This window comes from Epinephelus lanceolatus, chromosome 13 (assembly GCF_041903045.1).
Source record: "Epinephelus lanceolatus isolate andai-2023 chromosome 13, ASM4190304v1, whole genome shotgun sequence".
In the NCBI taxonomy this organism is placed as follows: Eukaryota; Metazoa; Chordata; class Actinopteri; order Perciformes; family Serranidae; genus Epinephelus; species Epinephelus lanceolatus.
Genome location: NC_135746.1, coordinates 12,082,666 through 12,105,287, shown reverse-complemented (window position 1 = coordinate 12,105,287; position 22,622 = coordinate 12,082,666). Strand labels below are relative to the sequence as shown.

The following is a 22,622-nucleotide window of genomic DNA, read 5'->3' as shown; positions in this document are numbered from 1 at the left end:
TAAAATTTGACCCGATTTTACCACTAAATTACAACATATTAGACACCTGATATAATCATAATTTAAACAATAAATAAAAGCAGCAATGGCTTGTCCAGTCTATATTTAAATAATATTAACAACAACAATAATTCGTAATGGCAAAAATGAATAATAATAATAAGTATTATTATTTTTATTATTATTATTACTATTATTGTATACAGTTAAATGTATCATACCTCCTTCAAACTCTGCAAAGTTTTCCTCAAAGTCACATAACTGTCACTTTGCTTTAATACTGCCTTGTAGCTCTATAATTTGTTATTTTCAAAACCGTAAAAAGCATTATCATTGTTATCATCATCATTACTATTGTTAATATTATTCAGTTATTGCACATGAATATTTTTTATTCTGCTAATTATTGATATAGTCAGAAACACTTACAAAAATGTACCTTTTTATGGAGGACCAAAAATGACTCAGTATCAATAAATAAATGAATATGTAAATAAATGCATAGACAAATAGATACAGAGATAAAATAATAACTATATAAATAAATAAATAAATAAATACAGATACATAACTGTTGAAACAAATATGGAAACATAAAGATTAATGCATGACTAAATAAATAAATAATCAATACGTAAACAGGACATAAAAAATGAACATCCTAAATTTATTTCTACATTTTGTACAACTACATTTATTTATTTATTTATTTATTTATTTATTTATTTATTTTTGTGTCTGTATGTCTGTAATGAGGTGGGAGATCCTAACTTTTGAATTTATTTCTTCATTTATGCATTTATGTATTCACATATTGATTTCAGCATTTATTTATTTATTCCTGTATTTATTTATTTATAGATTTATCTATTTACTTATTGATACCCATGTCATTTTTCATCCTCTGTAACAATTCAATGTGACTCAATAGGAAAATTACAGGTGGAACGGTGTTTCTTTTCCATTTAATGTCCTTGTCTGCCTTCACAATGAGAGTCAGGTTTCAACTATATATATGTATATATACATATATATATATATATGTATATTTCTGTAGTGGTGGCATGCTCTTATAAACACTTATATCACAGACTGTGCCTGTAATGGATCAATGCAAGCCCATGTTTCAGCAAAACCTTACAGGACGACTAGCTGATGAAGGCTGATCAAGGTCTTTTTGCTGACACAAGTATAGATGAATAAACTAATCAGATAATGAATGAATAAACAAGTAACAAGTGGCTCGAGACGTCTATTGTATTTATAATTAGATCACTGATCCAACACTGCTGACCTGCCTTTGTCTTGACACAGTTAATATGCCAACATGCTAACATGTAGCATGTAGAATTTGGCATAGATATTTGATATTTGGCATAGATTGGCCTAGTTATTCTTCTTTTTACTACAAACTAAAATGCAGCTACACATTTTATAAGGTTGACATCATCATGTAAGATATAAATCTGAATTTTCTCTTTATTTGATTTTTTTATTTCAATATTTTGGTCTGGAAATGATTAGCATCCATAACATGAAACCCCCACTGGTATTTTTGGTACTAATGTTGCCTGATTTGAATAAATCTCAAGACTGCAAGATCCATAGTAATCCCCAAAACTCAGTGCAAACATGTTTTATTAACACAGTATCAATACAGTGCAATTAAGCTACATTATTTTACAAAACCTGAGCTCAAGGTAAAACAAAAAAAATGTAATTTATATGTCTGTTCCAAGCTTGTAATTCTCATAGCACTCTATGAATCAAGTCCAAAATGATAAAATCTTTACTGCAGGAGCTCTGTCAGATCATCGCCTGTATTCCTGAATTACGTACTATACAAAATCAGTTTCTGTTATTAGATTCCTTTGTGGGTGAAACAGTATTTTACAGTTAACGGTTTATTTTGTTGTGTTGGTCTACTTCCATATGCTTTACATTGCTACAGAGCGTATGAAAAACAGCTGTGTATATGAGAGAAACTGAGCAGAGTGGACATTCTGCCCAGACGTATCCACATGTTAACGGCTTTTCATCATGTGAAAACAGTCAAGAAAGGTCCCCAGTTTGATGTGGAAGGGCAGTGGTCACTGGGCCGCCATTGTCACTGGGTTTGTCTTTTCCTTTCATGAAGAAGGTGAGCAGCTCCCCTTTACCTTTGACAAATATGGGCCCTCTTCGGATGAAGCGGAAGCCATACTCCTTCAGGATGTCATAGCAGTCCTCCACCACCTGAGGGCAGAGCAGGCATGATGATTAAAACAGAAGTTGCGCTAATAAAAGAGACTAATAAGTGTGCCTGAGTGCTACCTGGATGTTTCCCATCACTCCGGTGGACTCCATCCTGCTGGCTACATTAACCGTGTTCCCCCAGATGTCATAGTGAGGTTTACGAGCCCCGATAACTCCGGCCAAAACTCCCCCTTTATTCAAACCTGAGGGGATCGACATGGAAACATCAACACATATGCTTGAAAATGTGCACACAGACAGGCTCACACACACACAGACACACAGCCATGTGCACTGACCAATTCGGAGCATGAAGTTGTTGAAGGACTGTTTGTTGAGGTTGTTGAGGGTGACTTTCATAGCCAAGGCAAAGTCTGCCAGGTCAGCGAGGTGCTGCCAGTGCTCGATCAGTGATTGGTCGTCTGGCTGTGGAACAACAGTACAACTTTTACTATCATTGCTAAAGGCAGCAGCTGTTAAGATAAAGCAGAGGTAGGCTTCACTGGGCGAAAATCCCATAATAAGCTTTGAGCATATTGTAGTTCAGGTGGCCTGAAAGAAAACTTCTTCACTTCAGCTTGGCTCTGTTTTCAGGCTTCAGAAAATGTAGCTCATGATGAGAGACTTCATTTCAGAGGGAGCAGCTGTCAGTCATGTCAGTCACTGCTGGTAAACTGCAGTCAAACTGTCAAACTAGGCAGCGCTCATCAAATATGAACCAAGATTCTCATAGGTGTAGATTTCGGGATGGGCTCAGGCGGTATGTCCCCCTGAATATATAGAAAATACGCATATTTTGACACAATTAAAGATGTTTACACTCTATATTGTTGATGAAAAGTCACAAATTGGTGCATAAAAAAATCACCAGAATCGAGGAAATTAAGTGTTTGATGTTCAAAATTTTCTGGTGGGCAACCCCCAAACCTCTAACTTCATATGTCTTTTCCCAAATATTGAAACAAATTGTAAACCGTTGAAGATTCTGTCATTGCATTGCCTATTTATTGCCTCAAATATTTCAGAAACATATTTTAGTGCACTGTGTAGCTGTGAAATGAGTGGGCCTTTCCCAAAACCACACCCTACGCCCTCTCCCTACCCACTTTCACTGCATTTCCACTAGTCTCGCTCACCAGACTCAAGAAAAGAAAGGTCTGGCTGGGCCGACTCTCACTTTAAGAATGGAGAAAAAAACGCCCCAGCTGCTTGTATTTCTTTCAACCAATCACAATCGTTCTGGGCGGTGCCACAGCAACGGTGCGCTTGCAAAAATATTGCCGGGGGAAAACAGGTTTTGGTGTAACACGCCCACAAAAATATCACCTACAGGATGTGAACCATGGCAGAAAAATGGCTACATCCCCACAAGATCAAACACTGCAAAAGTTAGTAAAGGACGTGTTGGAAACGGTTGAAAACTGCTACACAACCGGAGGTGGTAGGGTTAGCGGGTGGCTTGTTCCGCCCGATGAGAGGCTGATCTATGCAGCGAACTTCCGCCCACTCAGACTACATTTCCACCAACTAGTTAGGAGTGGAAGTGACTTTTTAAAACCCTTCGACAACAAGCTAGCATCAATGCCAACTTGCTGACCACGTGCACCGCCGTATTGTGTTCGTCATTGAAGACGCTCCGTACAAATAATGCTCAGTGACTACCCTTGACGTGAACTGCTCAAACTAAGAGACATTTATAGGCCTGTTGTCACACAGATGTTCACATCTCAAAGGTTACATTGCATATAGGATAAATAAATCCTTCTCTAGTCTCTAGAAAACAGTTGTGTTCATTCAATTGTATTTCTGTATATTCACAAGAACTGTTACAAAAACCAAGCAGCTTCTAAACATCAGCAAGCAAGCAAAGAGATCTTTGCATAAAAAATAAAAGAATAGAAATGCTACCAAAGAAGTTTAGGAGTAGGATTTAATTCTATTTATTTCTATTTTATATGTATCAATTTATTGTGTTATTTATTTCTTTTAATGATAAAAACATACAAAAAGAACAGAAAATTGGACTGAGTTTATTTTTCTCCATGGTTACGACAATGCATGTCAGGATGACATGCAGAAAAGGTCACAAGCCGGAGTCGAACCTGCGACCGCTGTGGTGGCGATGAATTGCCTTTGTATATGGGGCGCCGGCACTATCCATTATGCTACCGACGCCCCCTGGCTGCCATCTTGAAAACAGTCAAGCCAAACCGAAGCAACACCCACTGATCAGAGCAATCTTTCTCATATTACAGCTAAACAGTACACTAAAATACATTTCTAAAAAACAATACAGAACAGAAATAGGCAACGCAGAAACAGAATCTTGATTCAGTGCTGCCGAGTTTGTTCACAAGCAGTGATTGACATGATTGACAGCTGTGTTAGAGACTCCTTTTGTGATATTGTAAATTCCATTAGAAGCACTATGAGGATGCAAAGGAACATTATTTTTGTCACATTTTATCTAACTTTTATGTCCTCTATAAAAAAATACTTTTTGTCATACTTGCTGAAAATCTTACCTACCGTAGCTTTAAGATAAAGTGGTACAACACATAGCTATACTTATAATATGGTATAATCTATGAGCTGTTATAGTGTCTCACCTTGCGGTTGGTGTATCCGTTGGTGTTGCTCTCTGGGGTGAGTCCTGATGCAGCCATGTAGGTGCTTCCTATTGTCTTGATCTTAGTGATGCAGCGGAACTCATCCTTGTCTAGTAACTGACGGAGAAAGCAGTTAGTCACGGTGAGTCAAAACCTGAGAGTTGGACCATTTGTTCTCAACACATACAACCTGCTGTACAAACGCAACAGGGACTCACACTGTCAAAGTCTGAGATGATCTCGTTGAGGATCCGGAGACACTCGATGCCTCCGTTGTTGATGCTCTCCTCAGTGTAGAAGTCAGAGAAGTTGGGGATGGAGGCAAACATCACACCTATTTCATTGTAAGACTGGCTGTACAGCTCCTGTGAATGACACATGACATGAGGTTGATAAAACTTTTCTTTATTAAAAAGGTCATTTTTACTAAGAAGAATACACCAGAGGAAAGCTTTAATATGTAGTTATAAAATAGACCACAAGATGGCACTGATATAATGAACTACAATTCGATGAGGTGCAGGCGTCACACACAGCACCTTCATTCATTTAAAGATGCATTTAATTAAGTATAGAAACTTCCTTTGACCAGTTACTTCCATCACCCCTGATGAAGGTGTAAGCTGAAATGGCTTTTATCAGCATCACGACCCCCCTCCTCCTCCTCCTCCTCCTCCTCCTCCTCCTCCTCCTCCTCCTTCGTCCCTCACTCATGTCCTTTTCTTTTTCTCACTGCTCTCAGACACCCACATATCTAAATCATACAGTAACTTGGCAAACACTCAGATGTACCTCATCTCTTTTCTTAGCGCCCAGGAAGTGTTTGGCCACATGCTCCGGCAGCATGTTGGTGACCAGCGCTTCGTTCCAGCGTCTCATCTCAAACACCCTCTCCTTCTGGTCATGCACGCCGATCTTCCACAGGAACAGCTTCCTGGACTGACGCTCCAACTGCACACACCACAGAGGGAATCAAAGTTATATAATATTAAGATTAAAGGGAAAGTTTGGTATCTTTTAACCTGGACCTTTTTTTTACCTGCTTTTTTTTGTATATAAGTGACTAATGGGAGCAACAGTTTGGGAATTGGTCCAGTATTGAGAGAGAGGGTTGAAACAGGCTGCAATGTAACCGCTTGGGGCATCGTCAATTTACGTCCACTAAAAGCTTGTTTTTGCCACTGACAGGCTCAGATGGTTATTGCAATTGTCTGATAATTCATGTACAGCATCCCTACATAGATAGAACTCTTTGTCAAAGCATAAGATCCTTTTTGTTTAACTAGAAACAGCCCCAAAACCACCGTTGCCAATTTCACCAAACTCCATTTAAATAAACAGCAATTTTAGGGTGTATAGAGTCAGCATATTTTCACAACTAACTGGGTGAATTAAGAATTTATTTTCACCAAAACAGAGTTGGTAATTGTTGGAACAGTGGAAAGACAAATGAAGATGTTTTTTGGTGAGTTTAATTTTGTTTCTGTCGACTTTGAATGAATTGTGTTTTACGAAGATAAAATTACTGTTTATTTAAATGGAGTCTGGTTGGTTTGGCGATAGAGATTCTGGGGCTGTTTCTGGTTAAACAAAAAGGATCTTACTCTTTTGCAAACAGGTCAACCCCTCTAAGAATCCTTTCCATAAGTTGTCAGACACTTCAGGTAATAATCGGAACGTGTCATGGACAAAGATGAGCCCCTTTAAGCCCCATTTCGACCAAACACTTTCAGTATGGTACCTTTGGAACCAACAGTAACCCTTCAGACATGGTAGCTAGACCCTAGTGTTTCCACTGCAAACAGTACTCTTAAATGAGGGCGGGGTTGTTGTCACTCACTGCTCTGTCCAGCACTCACTGTATTTCCTCATCACCGGTGACACAGATGGAAGTCTGCACCTCTTTTATCGTCCACAGAACGAGGCTGCACGCCGACATTTTCAGAACAAAATCAAACAGGCTGCAGTGAGAGTCTCTCTCCATGGGATATTTAAAAGTAGCAGGTTTGTGCATTTAGTCCTTCTCAGGCAAGCTCAGGAGTTCAGTGTTGCCGTAGCCCACAGGAACGATGCTCCGTGACACTTTTTTTTCTCCAAGTGAGGATTAGAATATATGCAGTTCACATAATCTGGTCAAAATTAATATATATAAAGGCCTGAAGATCCACTCATTACTAAAAGTGTATGTCATAAAAACTAAAGTGATGGTCAAAGTTATCTCAGTGAAACTTAAGATGTGCTGATTGAGTATTGAGTAATAACAAGTAAACGTTCCACCTTAAAAGTCGCCGGCAGTCAGAGAATTTCCGACTCCAGCTGCTGCAAGAGGCAGCAAAACATGCTGTAATTTTATAGTTACAGTTTACAAATAAAACTCTCCACAGTATGAACAGTGGTTACATGAGCCTCAAAACCAGCCACAACTCAGCCCTGAGCAGAGTGACCGTCCTCTATTGACCAATCAACAGACTGCAGTGTTCACCTTTTAGTACCAGATCTGTGTGCTAGGTACCTCAACAGAGGGGCGACCACAAATGGGGACAGTACGGAATGGTTCCATTGGTACCATCCACAACTTTTCACAGTGGAAACGGAAAAAAAGTGAACCCAACTGAACTGAACTGAACTGAACTGAACTGAACTGTACAGCTTGGTGGAAACGGGGCTTTAGTGGACGTAAGTTGATGGTGCGAACACCCTGAATGGTTACACTGCAGCCTATTTTGTGGCTTCATGCAGTATATGATCAATATATTAATAAACTGTTGCTCCCATTAGTCGCTTTGACACAAAAAACATGGGAAAATAGGGTCCGAACTTACACTTTAAATACACTGAAGAAAAAAACCCATCATCATGGAAATGTGATAACTGCTCTGCCCTGTTACAGGAAGCTTTCCTCTGCAGGTCTGACTTTAAAGGCTGCAGCAGACAGGCCGTGGGTCGGCAGAGTGTGATACAGTGTGGGTGCACAGTGACTCACATGGCGGGCAAAGAAGTAGAAGCCAATCATCATGACAATGATCATCATGGTCATGAGGTACTTGGACGGCACTATGGATGTTCTGGAAACAAGACAGAGGCAGAATAATTTACACTGGACTTAAAACTGTATTTTAAGAACAATAAAAACAACTAAAGATAACAGAATATTTCTCTTTTGGCTTATTTATTTTTGTATTGTCAATATACTTACATACACATTTCATGTCTCACCTGTATGAGGCAAACTGTATGTAGTCATACAGGTCATAAATGTCCCGCAAACTGTAGACGTTAACCGCTCCGGTTGCTGTGACGACCAGCACCATGAGTCCCAGCTTAATCAGGTGGCTGACCTGCACCAACATGGCGGTGGCGATGAGTGACATCACAGCCATGAAGCTGTAGTGCTTTGGGTTCTCTGAACAACCGCCATCACCAAATGACTCCAGCACGGGGCCATGGGTGCTGTTGAAGACTCGCAGGGACGGAGGAACGCAGCTCAGCTGTAATATCAGAGATGAAGGAGTAATAAACACTATAAACTATATATTTGGAATAACCCTATTACAACAGCAACAACAGGAAGAGTAAAACATGTTTGCTTCTTTTTTTCCCAAAGCATTTTCACTCAGCTGTGACTGTCACAGCCACATGACAGCTAAGACAGAGAAATGAATGTTCACTTCAGCGTCCTCTTTTCCTGTCAGACCTTGAAGGCAGCAGTGTGTGTAACAGGCTGCTCCCGTGGGGCTGTGACAAATGAGCCAGCAGGCAGTGAGACAGACAGCTAATGGACCCCACAGGGAACATGTAGTCAGACACATAAAAGGCAGTGATAGTTTGATGAGGACAAAGTGGAAACGCACACACACACACACACACACGCTCAGGCTGGCTGATAAGACGATATGCAGACTACTGCCATGGCAGCATGTGACTAACAGGATCTTTGCATTAAAATGATAAAGTAACTGGTTTCTGGATTAGTCAAACAATTTATCTCCCAATATCGCATTAGCCATATCCTCCACCCCTAAAACACACACACGTATGCACACAATATATCAGAGTTGTATCAAAGTGTCCTGCAGTCGTACCATGTCAGCGATCACAGCCATTGTAAGAACAAATATGGCCGCCATAGCCCAGGTGTTTCTGGCCCACCGGGTGCGATCGATCCACACTGAGAAAGACACCAACCTCTTGGAGAACATCTGTGACAAACAAACAGCTTTCACTACGTATAATGTCTCTGTAGACATTTTCAAACTTGACAACATGAACATTTTAAATGGGTCACTTTAGGTTTCCTTTTGATCTTATACAGCTGTATCAGAGGTGGTTGAAAATGTCGTGCCTTGAGCCAGAAAAGGTTGGAAAGCACTGATCAAAGACATGTTAAATAAACTCTGTTTCCCGTCAAGACAACCATGGATACTAATTTAGTTTCTCACCCTGGGGAAGATAGCAGCCAGGGAGCACAGTGTGAGTATAAGCAACAATACCTCTCCTATTGCCAGAGTCACATAGTTCACAACCAACCTAAAACAAGAACACACATCTTTAGTGAATTTTAAGGCACAATTGATTCATGTATGAATTTACAAATGTTAAAGGAGCATGTCAACCTCTGCATGCTTTTAGTTTTTTATATTGAGTGTGTATTAAATGCATTTTATGAGATGTGAGACAAAGTGATATATGTGAACTCACAGTGGGTCTATGAACACCTCCATGGCTGTAATGAAGAAGAGCACTATGATGCAGCAGCAGAAGGCCACTCCGCTTCGCTTCTCCTTCTCTGAGGAGTAGTGCTCCTCCAACTTCCCATCCAGGAAACGCAGCGACACGGGGTTGATCTCATGGTCCTTCATTCTGCGAGGAGCACACACCACACGTCATCCCCCAAACTCTGTTATCATCACCCTCTGCTTATGTTATCTTATTTTATTTGTTTCATTTTCTCACATTTTCTGACTCTCTCTGTCCAGCAGCTCCTGCTGCAGTCGTCTGTTGATCACATGTTCCTCCACCATCTTATTCCTCTGAGACTGGCGGCAAGAAAAGACAGATTAGAAAGGTAAGATTAAGTGCATCAACTATGTACTGAGGATTATGTGTGTGCCTCTATGCATGGTTATAAATATACTCTCATGTGTGCTGATGTGAGGAGCTGAGTTTATGTTGGATTATGGATAAAGACATCTATCATAACTCACCTCATGTTTAGACTCAGTGGGCATGGACTGGGGTGAGGCTGCGTTCCCACTGGTTGCTGTAGTGTTGATCAACTGGTTTGAATTTCTGTTGGACAACATGTCTGGTTTCTGAGAGAGAAGCGGGAAAAACATCTGTCAATGTGATTTAAACATAAATGCAACAAAAAAAAAGGGGGGGGGGGAATGCTTTTTTTTGCACCTTCAAATGTATTGTTTTCAATGTAGATGTACGACAGACACGCTCAAATGCCCAGAGCGACACCGTCATGATGTGCACATGTCCTAAGTGCCTATTTGTCAGGGTGCCACGGCTGCACCCTGAGATAAACTGAATTAAACGTTTGGAACACAGCAGCATGCACCACGTCATGTGACGAGGAACAACCAATCACAGCCGACAGATATCTTTCCCTTCTCCCTTTATCTGTGAGAAACATGAAAAAGTTGATCATGTTAGTGCAGGGCTACCCAGAGCTTTACATCTGTACCATGGATGATAGGCCTACACACTTATAACCAGCACCTGGAGGATCAGCTCTGCACTCAGGATTTCAGGCAAATAGGCTATGATACAGTGCTTGTCAAGTTTGCTTAGCAGCATCAGATGCTACCCACCGTTGTGCTCCTGAAAGCTGGCACAGAAAAGGCACAAGAGTAGTGCTCAGCGCCTGACCTTGTGTTTTACAGGTGGATAAAGACGTGGCATGTGTACGATTCCTTATGTTGAATTTGTGAAGAAAAGTTTGTTTTTCTTGCATGCCTCCATGGTAAACGAAGAATCCAAAAACTCATGCAATATAATTCAAGTCATATGCTCAGTACCTCCAAAACAGACAAACCTATCCGATGGGGAACTAAGTGGAAAGTGAAACTAATCCACGCTCTCTTCAAAGCCAGACTCCATGGACAAAAACATCATTTTACCTAACTGAACACAGGAGCTGCTGGTCTACCACTGCCTCGATCAGTTGGTTCGGTCGTGGTATTGTGTGACTTTGGTGAATCTGAACTAACCTTTTAAAACACAAACAAACTAACAAATCAAGGCAGTGGTAGACCAGCAGGTTCCGTGTTCAGCAAGGTAAAAGTTAGTCTGGCTTTGAAGAGAGCATACATAAGTTGCAAATTTTGTTCAGTTCCCCGTTGGAAAGGTGCTGTCTGTTTGGCAAGTATTGATCATACAACTGGATAAATAGGACTTGGATTATACTGCAAGAGATGTGTGAGAGTTTGTAAACAGATATTTTGATATAGTTTTGCTGTTGTTTAACATGGACCCCTATGACTTTAATTCATCAAGATTTTTCTCCGCTTTTGGATTCTTTGTTCACCGTTAAGGCATGCAAGAAAAAGTTTTCTTTACAAATTCAATGTAACGCTGGGTGGGTAACTGAAATACAGATGGTCATTTGTTGGGTGAAGTATTCCTTTAAACTCACAAACTATACTTTTTGATAAAGTCACTCACATTTCCACTGAGCCCGTTCACCATCTGTTTAGACACCAGAACCAGGTAAGTTTCAATGCCTTTCTCCAGCAGGTACTCGCACCTCTCTCCGCCATTCCCCGGCTCCAGTTCAAATTCTCCGTGCAGACTGTCCTTGGTGGTCTGGGAAATATGAACTCTCCTGGGTAGCACACAAACCTCTTTAAATAAAGTGCATGAAAAAAAACTGACTGCTTATACTGACAGTGAAATGAATTACTGTTCTCTCACCCAGGAATCCCCCCAGACTCCATCTTATTGGCTACAGTGACATCTGTGGACCAAACGTCAAACTGCCACCTCTTCTGCCCGAGCACTCCTCCCAGCACGGTGCCTGAGTGAACGCCCACGCGCATGTCCACTTCAGTTCGAGTCTTCTCTCGCACGTACCTGGAGCAAGAGGGACAGTGGAGGATCTCTTCAAGTCAGCCCACTTCTCTATGTCTGTATTGTCTTTCATGTCTTCTTCCATATTCATATGTACAATTTTAAGATTTAGGCAGGATGTTTGTCTTGCCTCCTCTGCTACCTCTCCGCCTGCTTTAATTATTCAAATTGACACCATCCTCCTCACTGTCTTTATTTTTTCTTGTGTAAACTTCTTAATTTATTGTGATTTCCTGTTGTCTTGTCCACAAGATACACAAATAAACTGATCATTATATCACATCGACATTGTCACTATTTCTTCCTGTCTTTGCTTTATGTCTTTGTTGTGTATTTTCTCAACTGTGAAAAAAAATCGTTACTGCAGAATCAGAATCAGCTTTATTGACCTAGCATGTGTGCACATTTAACAGGGTCAATTATACAACTCAGCTCAGTGGTGCTAGCAGTAGATGCGTGCTTCCTTCTGTGTGTTGACTCGGTTGGCGAGTGTCGTTCGGCATGTAGGATTTACAAATATAGACAGTGACAGTGCATGATGACATGTACTTACGAGATGGCGTCTACCATCGCTAGGCCCATCATTATGGAGCAGGCGGCGTGGTCATCTCTGAAGTCAGGAAGACCACAGATGCAATAGTAACAGTCTCCAAGGATCTTAATCCTCAGTTGGTGATGTTGCTGCAAGACAGACGTGCTTATTTAGTGATGGGCAAAGCAGTTCTTTTTAGTGTACTGTTCAGAATCCATTCATTCAAAAGATTTGTTTAAAAATTTTGTTCACCAAATTGTTCAGTGCTTGACCCGAGCTCCAACTGCGCACAGTCCCACTCACTGAACTGAAACATAGCTGAATGTTCAGTTCAGCTCACTAACTAGTGAACTGAGACTGGAGAATTTGACTGGATAAAGATACTGACAGCTGAAGTCCGACCCTATTGTGTACAGCAGGTATTTTCGTGACGCCTAATTATTACATAAAATATTTGGTATGACTTCCTACTTTGAGACTTCAACACATGAGAGGCAAGGAGCGACTCAGCAACTCACTCGGGGCTCATGTTCATGATGGGGTGTGTTCAGGGAGCGATTACTGAATTACTGAACATGCACCGAAAGCATCTGAGACAGTCTCAAACTTGAATCACTCACTTAGTGAGTCCCTGAATGCAACTTTAATTTAGTTCAACTGAATTGAGAAATGGATGGATTATCTCAGGAAGTGATTCCGTTCAGTTCCTTCGCCCAAAAGATTTGTTCTTTTGAACAAATCGTTCACAAATGACAACACTATGCATATGCATCTTTATCTACAGAACTCAAATTGGATCCTGATTTAAATCACTTTAAACTCAAACTGAAACAGTTTTTGAAGAGGAATCAGTTGTGTAGTCATGAATAATTTGGTGCTTCTTATTCGAAAGTGCTGATTATGTATTGCAGTTTGTGTCTTGTATTGTTCTGTCTGTAGTATCATTATTGTTTGTACTTTGCACTGTTACTTGTGTTTTTGTTGCTGAGTCTTTTGTATCTTAAGGCCCAGCTATGGACGGGCATTGCAAATTAGCTTGGGCTATAAATGCTGTGGTGCATGACATTTATGTATGCTACATACTTGTCCCTATACAAATAAACACTGAATAAACAAATAAATATTTTAAATAAGTGTAGCGAAGCAAAACATTGGAAAAAATGACAGCTGTAAAACCATGGAAAATTATATTTCAGCTATATAAAACATTACCTACCAACTATAAACCTAACAGAAGATTGTTTTGATCATATCAAGGAGGAGAAACAAGTGAAAACGAACAGACACTTACTTCTGCCAGTTTGTCGAAGCGGGCGAACAGCTCATTAAGCAGCTTCACGAGCTCCTGTGCGCTACAGGCTGAGGACAGCTGGGTGAAGCCCACTATATCAGCAAACAGGATACTGGAACACAAAAGAAGAGGTTACAATGTCACATTCAAAGGGGACCTATTATGATCAGTTTTAGGTTCATACCTGTATTTTAGGTTTCTACCAGAACACGCTGATGCCTTAATGGTCAAAAACCCTTCATTTTTGTGTCAACAGGTAATTATACATCTGAGCATACAAAAATGGCAAGCGGAGTTCCCCAAGGCCATTCTGGGGCCTCTTCTGTTTTTGAAATTTATTTATTTGGATAAACCTGAGATGCCTCATCTCGTTTTTGAGGGGGTCCAGACATATAACAAACATGGACTCAACAATACACAAAAACAGAAACCAATAGACAGAAAAAAATAAATAAAAATAAAATAAGAAAAACAAAAAAACACACAACACAAAAAAAAAAACATAAGACAAATCACAGTTAACATCATGACAACATTAGGACAATACAACCATAAGAAGGCCACAATGGCCAACACTGAAACAACAGCAAATAATGTATATGATTAAAGCACCAAATCAGAGAGGTCACACAGTTTCAATGAAAACAAGAACAGGCCACCTTAAAGTGAGAGAACAAATGACTCTTGAAAATAACAAACGATGAAATAGATCTGATGTTAGCTGGTAAATTATTCCAATCTGTTGGTGCTTTAAACATAAATGATCTTCTGCCGAATGATTTATTGACTCTAGGAACAGAAAAATAGAGATGGGTAGAATGTCCGATATGATAATTTGATGTATACGGTATAAGAAACTGCTGTAAATAAGGTGGATAATTAAAATAAATACATTTATATATAAGATGTAACCAGTGCATATGTCTTCTCACATTCAATGATGGCCAGTCGAGTCTATTATACATTGTGCAATGATGGGTGAAGTAAGGGCAACCTAGGACAAATCTGCAGAGTCTATTATAGGTTGTGTTAAGTGAAGCAAGATCAGATTTGTGAGCATTTTGATATATGACATCACAATAATCCATGATTGGAAGTATCAGTTCAGTGGCAAGTTTCTTGTGGACATTGAATGTAAAACAGTTACGGGAGCGATATAACATATTAATACCAAAGTTGACTCTCCGTAGAACATGATTTATATGAAGTTTAAAAGTAAGTTCAGAATCTAGCCATACACCGAGATATGTAAAACTGTCAACTTTATGCAATGATGAGCTGTCATTGCAGTTTATAACACAACAACCAGGTTTGGATTTCAATTTTTGCTTGGTACCAAATATCATGTCAGGCCTGGATGTATATATGACAGTGTCATCGGCATAAATTTGAACACAGCATGTAGCAAGACTTGATGGTTGATCATTTACATATATAGAAAATAACAGTGGGCCGAGAGTTGACCCCTGGGGAACACCGCGTTGCTGAATAAACAGATCAGACTGAAATCCATTCAAGACAACACACTGTTTTCTGTTGTGAAGGTATGAGCTAAACCACTGAATTGCACTGAGAGAAAGGCCTATATTGTAAAGTTTGTCTAACAGCAAATAACGATCAACAAAATCAAAGGCTTTAGTTAAATCAATGAATATCGCACCAGTGAGCTCACATCTGTTTGACATCTGCATGCTTCCACTGGCTTAAATTTTGGAAAACACAGAAATACATTACCATAGTTATGTAGATGACACACATATTTACATAACTATGTAACCAGGGGACTATGGTCCAATACAAGCTCTGACTGAGTGCACTGAACAATCAGCGATTAGATTTGCCACTTTTTCTTCAATTAAACAAAGACATAACTGAAGTAGTAGTTTTTGGAGCCAAGGAGGAATGATCACCTTTTCACCTTAAGAACATATTAAGGATAAAAGGACCTATTGCAGAGCAGGATTTGGAAAAGACTTGTCTTGGGGACTTGGGGTTAAGGTAAGATTGTCAGGGTAAGCCAGTCAGAAGCAGAGTAAGGAAGAGTAGGGCCTTCATCATCTTAAGGAAAAATATTTGCCAACTGGACATGTTCCAGCAGGAATTTGATGAGAAATCAAGGAGAAATTAACAACATCGGCTACCAAGAGTACATGTTTCCCTGATGTTAGCATGTGGCTACATGTAGCAGTGTACGTAACATAAACACTTGCAGTAGAATGCCTGAAGCAGATGACATCAGCTTGCTTGAAAGTAGGAAAACATGGCGGAAACAGTGTATTCAGAATGGTCTGAGGCCTGAGATTTTTGCTCACAGGGATTACCATACATATGTTTACCTGATTATTTGAAACTTTAGCCATGTTTAATATGAGTATAATAGGTCCCCTTTAACAAGCTGAAAAAACATTTCCATAACAATGATCATCAAAACTCCTCCCAAAAAAAGCTGATTTTGTGATCCCAACCTGACGTTTTCATGGCGGTACATGTACATGGTGTTAAACTGCTGCTGCTGGACCTCGTTCTGATCAGCCTGGTTCTTCATGCCCTGCAGCATCTCATCAGCGATGTGCTTGGGCAGGATGGACAGTAATAGTTCCTCCTACATGGAGACACAGTTGAAGAACGGTGAGTTTTGGCATGTTCAGTACTGACAGAAAGAATAAATGTGCCCCGTGTGCATTATGTGTGCATGTGCATAGCATGACTGACGCTGAAAAGGGAATCTCATGAGATCCTGTCAAACGGTCCAATGTGTTCTGGTTGGCTGGGACTTCTTGTCTCCTTCAGCCCCCAGTGCAAAGACACTTTGGGAATTTGATTTCTTTTTGTATCTCCATCCTCATCTACATCAGTTATTTCCTATGCTTTCCACCCCCCTCTTTCAGCAACTCTCACAGGTCTGCTCTCTTTTTCCACAAATTGTTACAGTCAAAATCATGAAAAGAACATAAAGAAAGTGAGAGTATCAAATAGAAGAATTAAACCAATAAAACCACGGTCGGAGACAGTATACGTTACAGTATCTTTAACTTTGATAAATTAAAGTTATGGATTAGCATCAACTTTCAAATACCAGCAGTCTTGTGGCATGAGAAGAAATACATGATAGCGTAAAATGGCTATAAAGGAGTGCTGTATCATTTCAAATGTATTCATAATTTGATTGCACTGAAAATAAATTACATTTATCCACGATTAGAGTCCAAACTTGCTCACACTTTAATCTCATATTTGCTGGTATGTGTCTGTCCTTCACCAACCATCCCTTATATTTAGGAGAGACAAATGTTTGCCAATATACTAGTCAATTAAGACAATTAAAGGGGGCCTTGTATGGGGTACTTATCCATAGTTAGCGTAATACATACAGTAGATGTCAGTCGGCGCACCCACAGTTTGGAGAAGCAGGCAGGACTACTGACACTGAAGCTAAGCTATGTAGCCTACTGTTGTGGATGGGAGTCAGCAACAAAACAGATTTTAGCCACCTAAAAAAGTCCCACCAAAAAAGGTCAGTATTGGCTTAAGTGTATGCAATGTTGAAAGTATTTTCACTGCTTTACCTTTCTGCCAGATAGCCTGTTCTGACGATGGATTTATACTTGTGCATCAGCTCTATGCAGAGCCCACACTGTAGCCTACGCAATGGTGGAGTTTCTGTGAAGTGTTGTAAAGTTTAGTTGTTTCAAAACACGCTTTAAACAGGACTTAATAGTAGACTACTTAATAATAGACTTAATTTCAAACACAAGTACAAAAATCATCTTCACTATAACTCGCAGCATTCACAGACAAAGCACTTGTCTTTATCTGGACACATTTTCCTTGCAAATACAACATGCTAACATTATTAGCACAAGCCAATGGCATTTTACATTGTATAAATTAGCTTAGTGGCTAGCAGACATTTCCTCTACTATAAAACCAGGGACAACAGCAACATTTAACAAAGGTAATGTTACAAAATTCGGCTCTATTACAACTCACAAGGTTCACTGACAAAACAACTGTCTTATACTAAACACGTTTTCCCCCCAAAAAATACAACATGCTAACGTTATTAGCACAAGCCTATGGCATTTTACATTGTATAAATTAGCCTAGCGACAAGCAGAGATTTCATCTACCCATATCAAGCCAGGATAAATCACACACAAGACGTAAAATGCTATTTTGTGGAGGCTTTACTGTCTTCACTTCATTTCCACTGAGGGAAATGGTTTTCAGCTTACAAAAATAGACAGGAGGTTTGCGTCACTGCGACGTGTAGTTACATTTCTGGGAGTGTGTGTATCAGGCTCTATATCGACGCAGAGCCTACGCCGTAGGTAAGGCATGGATTCAAAGCAGAAGTATAAATCCCGCTTGATAGGAAAAGCTGTTAATATCTTCAGTTCCTCAACTATGCGCTGTTGAAGCCACCAGACTCCATTGAGAAAATCAGTAATTTTAAGTCATTGAACATGGGAGCTGCTGGTCTAATGATTCTTTGATAAGTTAGTTAGTTTGTGTTATAGTGTGATTATGGTGGATCTGAACTAACTCTTTTAAACACCATAGTCACACAATGACACAAACAAAGTAAGAGTTTGAGGCAGTGGTAGACCAGCGGCTCCTGTGATCAGCACTGTTAAATCACTGTTTTTCTCAATGGAGTCTGGCTTTGAAAAGAGCAATGTAACAGCTTTAATTTCCAGCTGGAAGTCACTGTCTGACATCAAGGTAAAGCACTGAAAATATTCTCAATATCCTGTACACTTAAACTGATATTGATATTTTTAGGTAATTGAAATACATTTTGTTGCTGACCCCTCCAGAGCAGTACATTGATTAGCTTCCATGTTGGACTCCAGCCTGCTTCTCCAACCTGGGGCGTGCTGACTGACATCTACTGTATATAATATACTGTCCATGGATAAGTACCTCATACAACCCCACTTAAAAAATTGAACTATCCCTTTAACTTCTAAGCAAATGGAGCATAAACACTGTCGTAATAGAGACAGAGCAGGGTAGCTGGTAGACTAGAGAAAACAAAACAGTAGGGGATGGACAGGTGAACATAGAAGCTAACAAAGATCAATAACCAAAAAACAAACAAACAATAAAAAGGCTTTAAAAATATACAATTTCACTAAAGTTTCTGTTGGTAGTCACAGAGCTTGAGCTGTCCGTATTGTGTCAGGTCCCTAACGGTGGCTCCGCTGGCAAAAACAAGTCTCTCTAATCAACCTATTAGCACCGAGCAAAACACACAGTAATTAGGCAGCTCAGAGTGTTCTACCTCACAGGTGTGTATGTGTGTGTTTGCCACAAATAAGGAAATGTATTATCTCATTAAGCAACCTGTGATTGTTGTATGTGTGTGTGAGCCTCAGTTACCTGCTGGGTGCTCTGCTCCTCCAGCGTGAATTTGACCTCTAGTGACTGACGGGCCTCCAAAAAAGCTGTCCGGTACTTCCTGTCCGCCATGTAGTACGACAGCACACCTAGTGTGGCGGCGCAGAGGTACAACATCACGTTGGCCAGGAGCTGGAGAGAAGAAGAGAGGATGTGTAGCTTCAATCACTGATATCAACAGGCCTATATTTTGGACAGGCCTTTAATTCCTTTCAATTCCTTTCATGCTGTCATTTTGTAACCAACACATTCTCACTCCGACCTCGTCACATATCGACGTTTGGTCATGAACTTTTCACGTCCAGATACAACATGCAAGGAACCCTGGGTGTGTTGGTTGTTGATGTTCTGGGACACCGTGTCAAGTTCTGCCTGTTATGTATTGTCTTCTTTCAAAATACACTTCTGTTTTTACATGAAATTCAATGTTTACATACAGTCTCTTTCAAAATAAAAGCACTATGTCGGTGCAACACTGACGTTTTTCTTCCTTCAGCAACAAACACATGTGATTAGGTTTAGGAAAAAAGAACAGGGTTTGGCTATATAATCTTATGGGACGTGAACAACGCTCTCCCGGGTGCACGTCGGTGTTTGTTGGACCCATTCATCACTCCCACCCGCCCCACTCAGACTTTCGCCGCTTTAACTTTCATTCTTGTCCTGCCAAATTCCCCCTGATACCGCCAATCGTGACCAGCTGCGTATCAAGCTGACGTTGTGGGACGGCCTTTTTCGCTGGTGTCAGATGGTGTCTTTTTGATTTTTGCATGAACTGTCCCTTTAAACTGTGGTTCCCAACATCTTTGGCTTGTGACCTTTGCCCTCAAATAAAGCAAGGGTACATGCACACCCCAATTCATTGAGCCCTTCTTCAGTGGCTTCCTGTGACTTTGACAAAAAATAATATAGTTATTTTTTTAACATTTTAATTTTCATTTATCATTATTGTGATTCTTACATCTTCCAATTTTATAAATGTGTGGCCTACACCCTGAATAAAAAAAAAAAGTTTAAACCTCTCCTCAACAATGTCCAGCATACTTTGACAGCCTTGCACTTTTTCCTAAAATTTGCCCAATCTTAGCAGCGATGGCTAAGCTAGAGTTTTCTTAGTGAGCTGCGTAGCTATTGATCCCAAATCCAAAAAAAATAAACGTCTCGGAGGAAAATAGAGAATTTCATCGTGAGTAGACAAATTTGTTTGCTCTCACCACCAAGGTAATCATAATCACCACCAAATAATCATAAGTAGTCCACTGCAGAGCAGCTAAAAACATATTAATGAATGCTCATTCAGACCTATTAGATTAGATAAAACATACGCATACACATTAGAGTTGTACTGATACCGATACCAGTATCGGAAATGCCTCCGATACTGCCTAAAATGCGGTATCGGGTATCGGCGAGTACAACCTATGACCAATCTGATACCAGGTAATGCCTCGCGTCACTAAGCATATGCACGCTACAGGCAAACGAAACCGAAACGGAGTCGAGGTTAAAAAGCATTCTACTGTAGCCTTTAAAATGTCTTTTTTACCAAATTGTGTGGCTGCACTTTAACCTGTGTCTTGATCTGTGTCAACACTGGATAATAATAATAAAAAAAAGTTTTATGGCATTCATTCTACTATTAGGTATTTATTTCTTAATATTTTACATAGAGTTTTAGGAGTTGAGACATACAACAATTCATATCCCATCCATTTTTATTTTACGCACTGGTATCGGATCGGTACTCGGTATCGGCAGATACCTAAGGTTCAGGGATCGGAATCGGTATCGGGAAGGAAAAAGTGGTATCGGTACATCTCTAATACACGTATGCATACGCCTACATCTGCATATACACTTAAACACATATAAACCTGTAAGCATGCAGACATACACTCCCATACACACAATAAGTCTATAATAAGTCAGGCTAATGTGTAAAACTAAGATGAGATTTAAAGATGTGAACAGAGTCAGCTGATCTGATGCTCAGTGAGGCTGCTCCAAAGCTGAGGAGCCAGAACTGAAAAGGCTTGATCACCTTTTGGCTTTAACCTGGACTCTGGAGCAGTTAGAAGACCCAGACTAGCAGACCTGAGGGGCCTGTTGGATGGTACGGTGTGAGAAGCTCAGTTACATACTCCAGTGCCAGATCATTGAGAGCCTCGTAGGTGATTAAAATAACTTTAAAATGGATTCTGAAAGAGAGAGGAAGCCAAAATAGGCTCCAGACAGATTTTTAAACATTTTTGGGGACCAAAGTGGCGTCTTTTAATAGTAGAGGTTGCTGACCCCTGCCCTAGCTGAACTCTGTGACACACTGGGCATCTTTCACCTTTTAAGCTACAGGTGCTTTGTCATTTATCACTTCACTGGGGGCCATATTTACCTGTCTCACCAGCATGGGCCCCTGCAGGTTATCCTCAAACCTCTGAGCCACGGTCACCCCCAGCACCAGGGTGTGTATCCCACAGGAGAGTGCTGTGAGCAGCAGCAGAGGCACCAGGTTCAGCGGCAGAGTCAGAAAACTGGAGAAACTGAAGAACGCCTGCCAGCCCACAGAGTCACTGGCCTGGGGGAAACGCTCATAGTTGAGCCCCATGTAACACAACACATGCACGGTGACCATCAGCCACAGTATGTACGGCACTGCCCCGCGTGACACAGGTGACGCGGGGAGCTTCTGTTTCCAGCACAGCACGTAGAGCACAATATCCGCAGCCAGCGCCACAGCAGCCACCACCACCATGGCCAGTTTGTCCTCGGTGTACACCACCGCGCACATGATGATGATGAAGCTGTTGAAGAGGGCAGCGAAGATCACCAGCACCGGCAGGTTCTCTTGTCTCTGGCGGCGGAAGTAGGTCTGGTAAGTCCTCTCCAGTGACTCAGGCGCAAAGGTGAGGCGCACCGCGCGCGGCAGGCAGCTGCAGCAGCCCGGCTGGAGCACCGTCACCTCACGCGTCCGGGCCGCTCCGTGACCCGGATCGCTGGGAACCTGCACTGAGTACTCCACTGAGTACTCTGCAGACTGCTCCGGGTTTGTGGCATGGACCCGGTTCACAGACATGTTGGTTTAATTATTAAAGTAATCCTCCTGGTTCATGAAGTAATACTGAGGTGCATTAATCCTGAAGTGCGCACGATGCCAAAATCCATGAAGTTGTGATGGTCCCATCTCTGTGTGAAGGAGATAGATGTCAAACTTTTAATATTATTGCAAACATAATTACATCCCAGAGTGTTTCAACGACTAGTCACATCATTATACAGGCTATAACCACCACACAACTTGCTTACCTTTATTTTATAGTGCCACTAAATTAAAAGATTCTTGGAGCTGCTGCTCTGTCTCCAGGCTGCTTCAGTGGAAAAACTTCTTCTTTCTTGCTGCTGCAGTCCTGTGTCTGCCATGGTCGTCCAACAACACCCTGAGCAACAGGTGAGTATCCATCTGCAGGCAACATGTCATCTT

General features: G+C 40.7%; 1 protein-coding gene across 1 annotated transcript; it reads right to left on the bottom strand.

Moving 5' to 3' along the window:
• Positions 1 to 1,605: 1,605 nt before the first annotated feature.
• Positions 1,606 to 22,323, bottom strand: adcy3b (adenylate cyclase 3b). The gene is made up of 20 exons (XM_078173745.1): positions 21,537 to 22,323; positions 19,130 to 19,279; positions 16,210 to 16,346; positions 13,745 to 13,856; positions 12,475 to 12,602; positions 11,766 to 11,924; positions 11,517 to 11,676; positions 10,049 to 10,156; positions 9,798 to 9,880; positions 9,543 to 9,704; positions 9,284 to 9,371; positions 8,927 to 9,043; positions 8,061 to 8,332; positions 7,828 to 7,909; positions 5,637 to 5,795; positions 5,063 to 5,209; positions 4,845 to 4,961; positions 2,535 to 2,661; positions 2,314 to 2,438; positions 1,606 to 2,235 (listed from the first exon to the last, which is right to left on the bottom strand). The coding sequence occupies exons 1-20, from the start codon at positions 22,215 to 22,217 to the stop codon at positions 2,053 to 2,055; spliced, it is 3,297 nt and encodes a 1,098-aa protein (XP_078029871.1). The 5' UTR covers positions 22,218 to 22,323; the 3' UTR covers positions 1,606 to 2,052.
• Between the last annotated feature and the right edge of the window lie 299 nt (positions 22,324 to 22,622).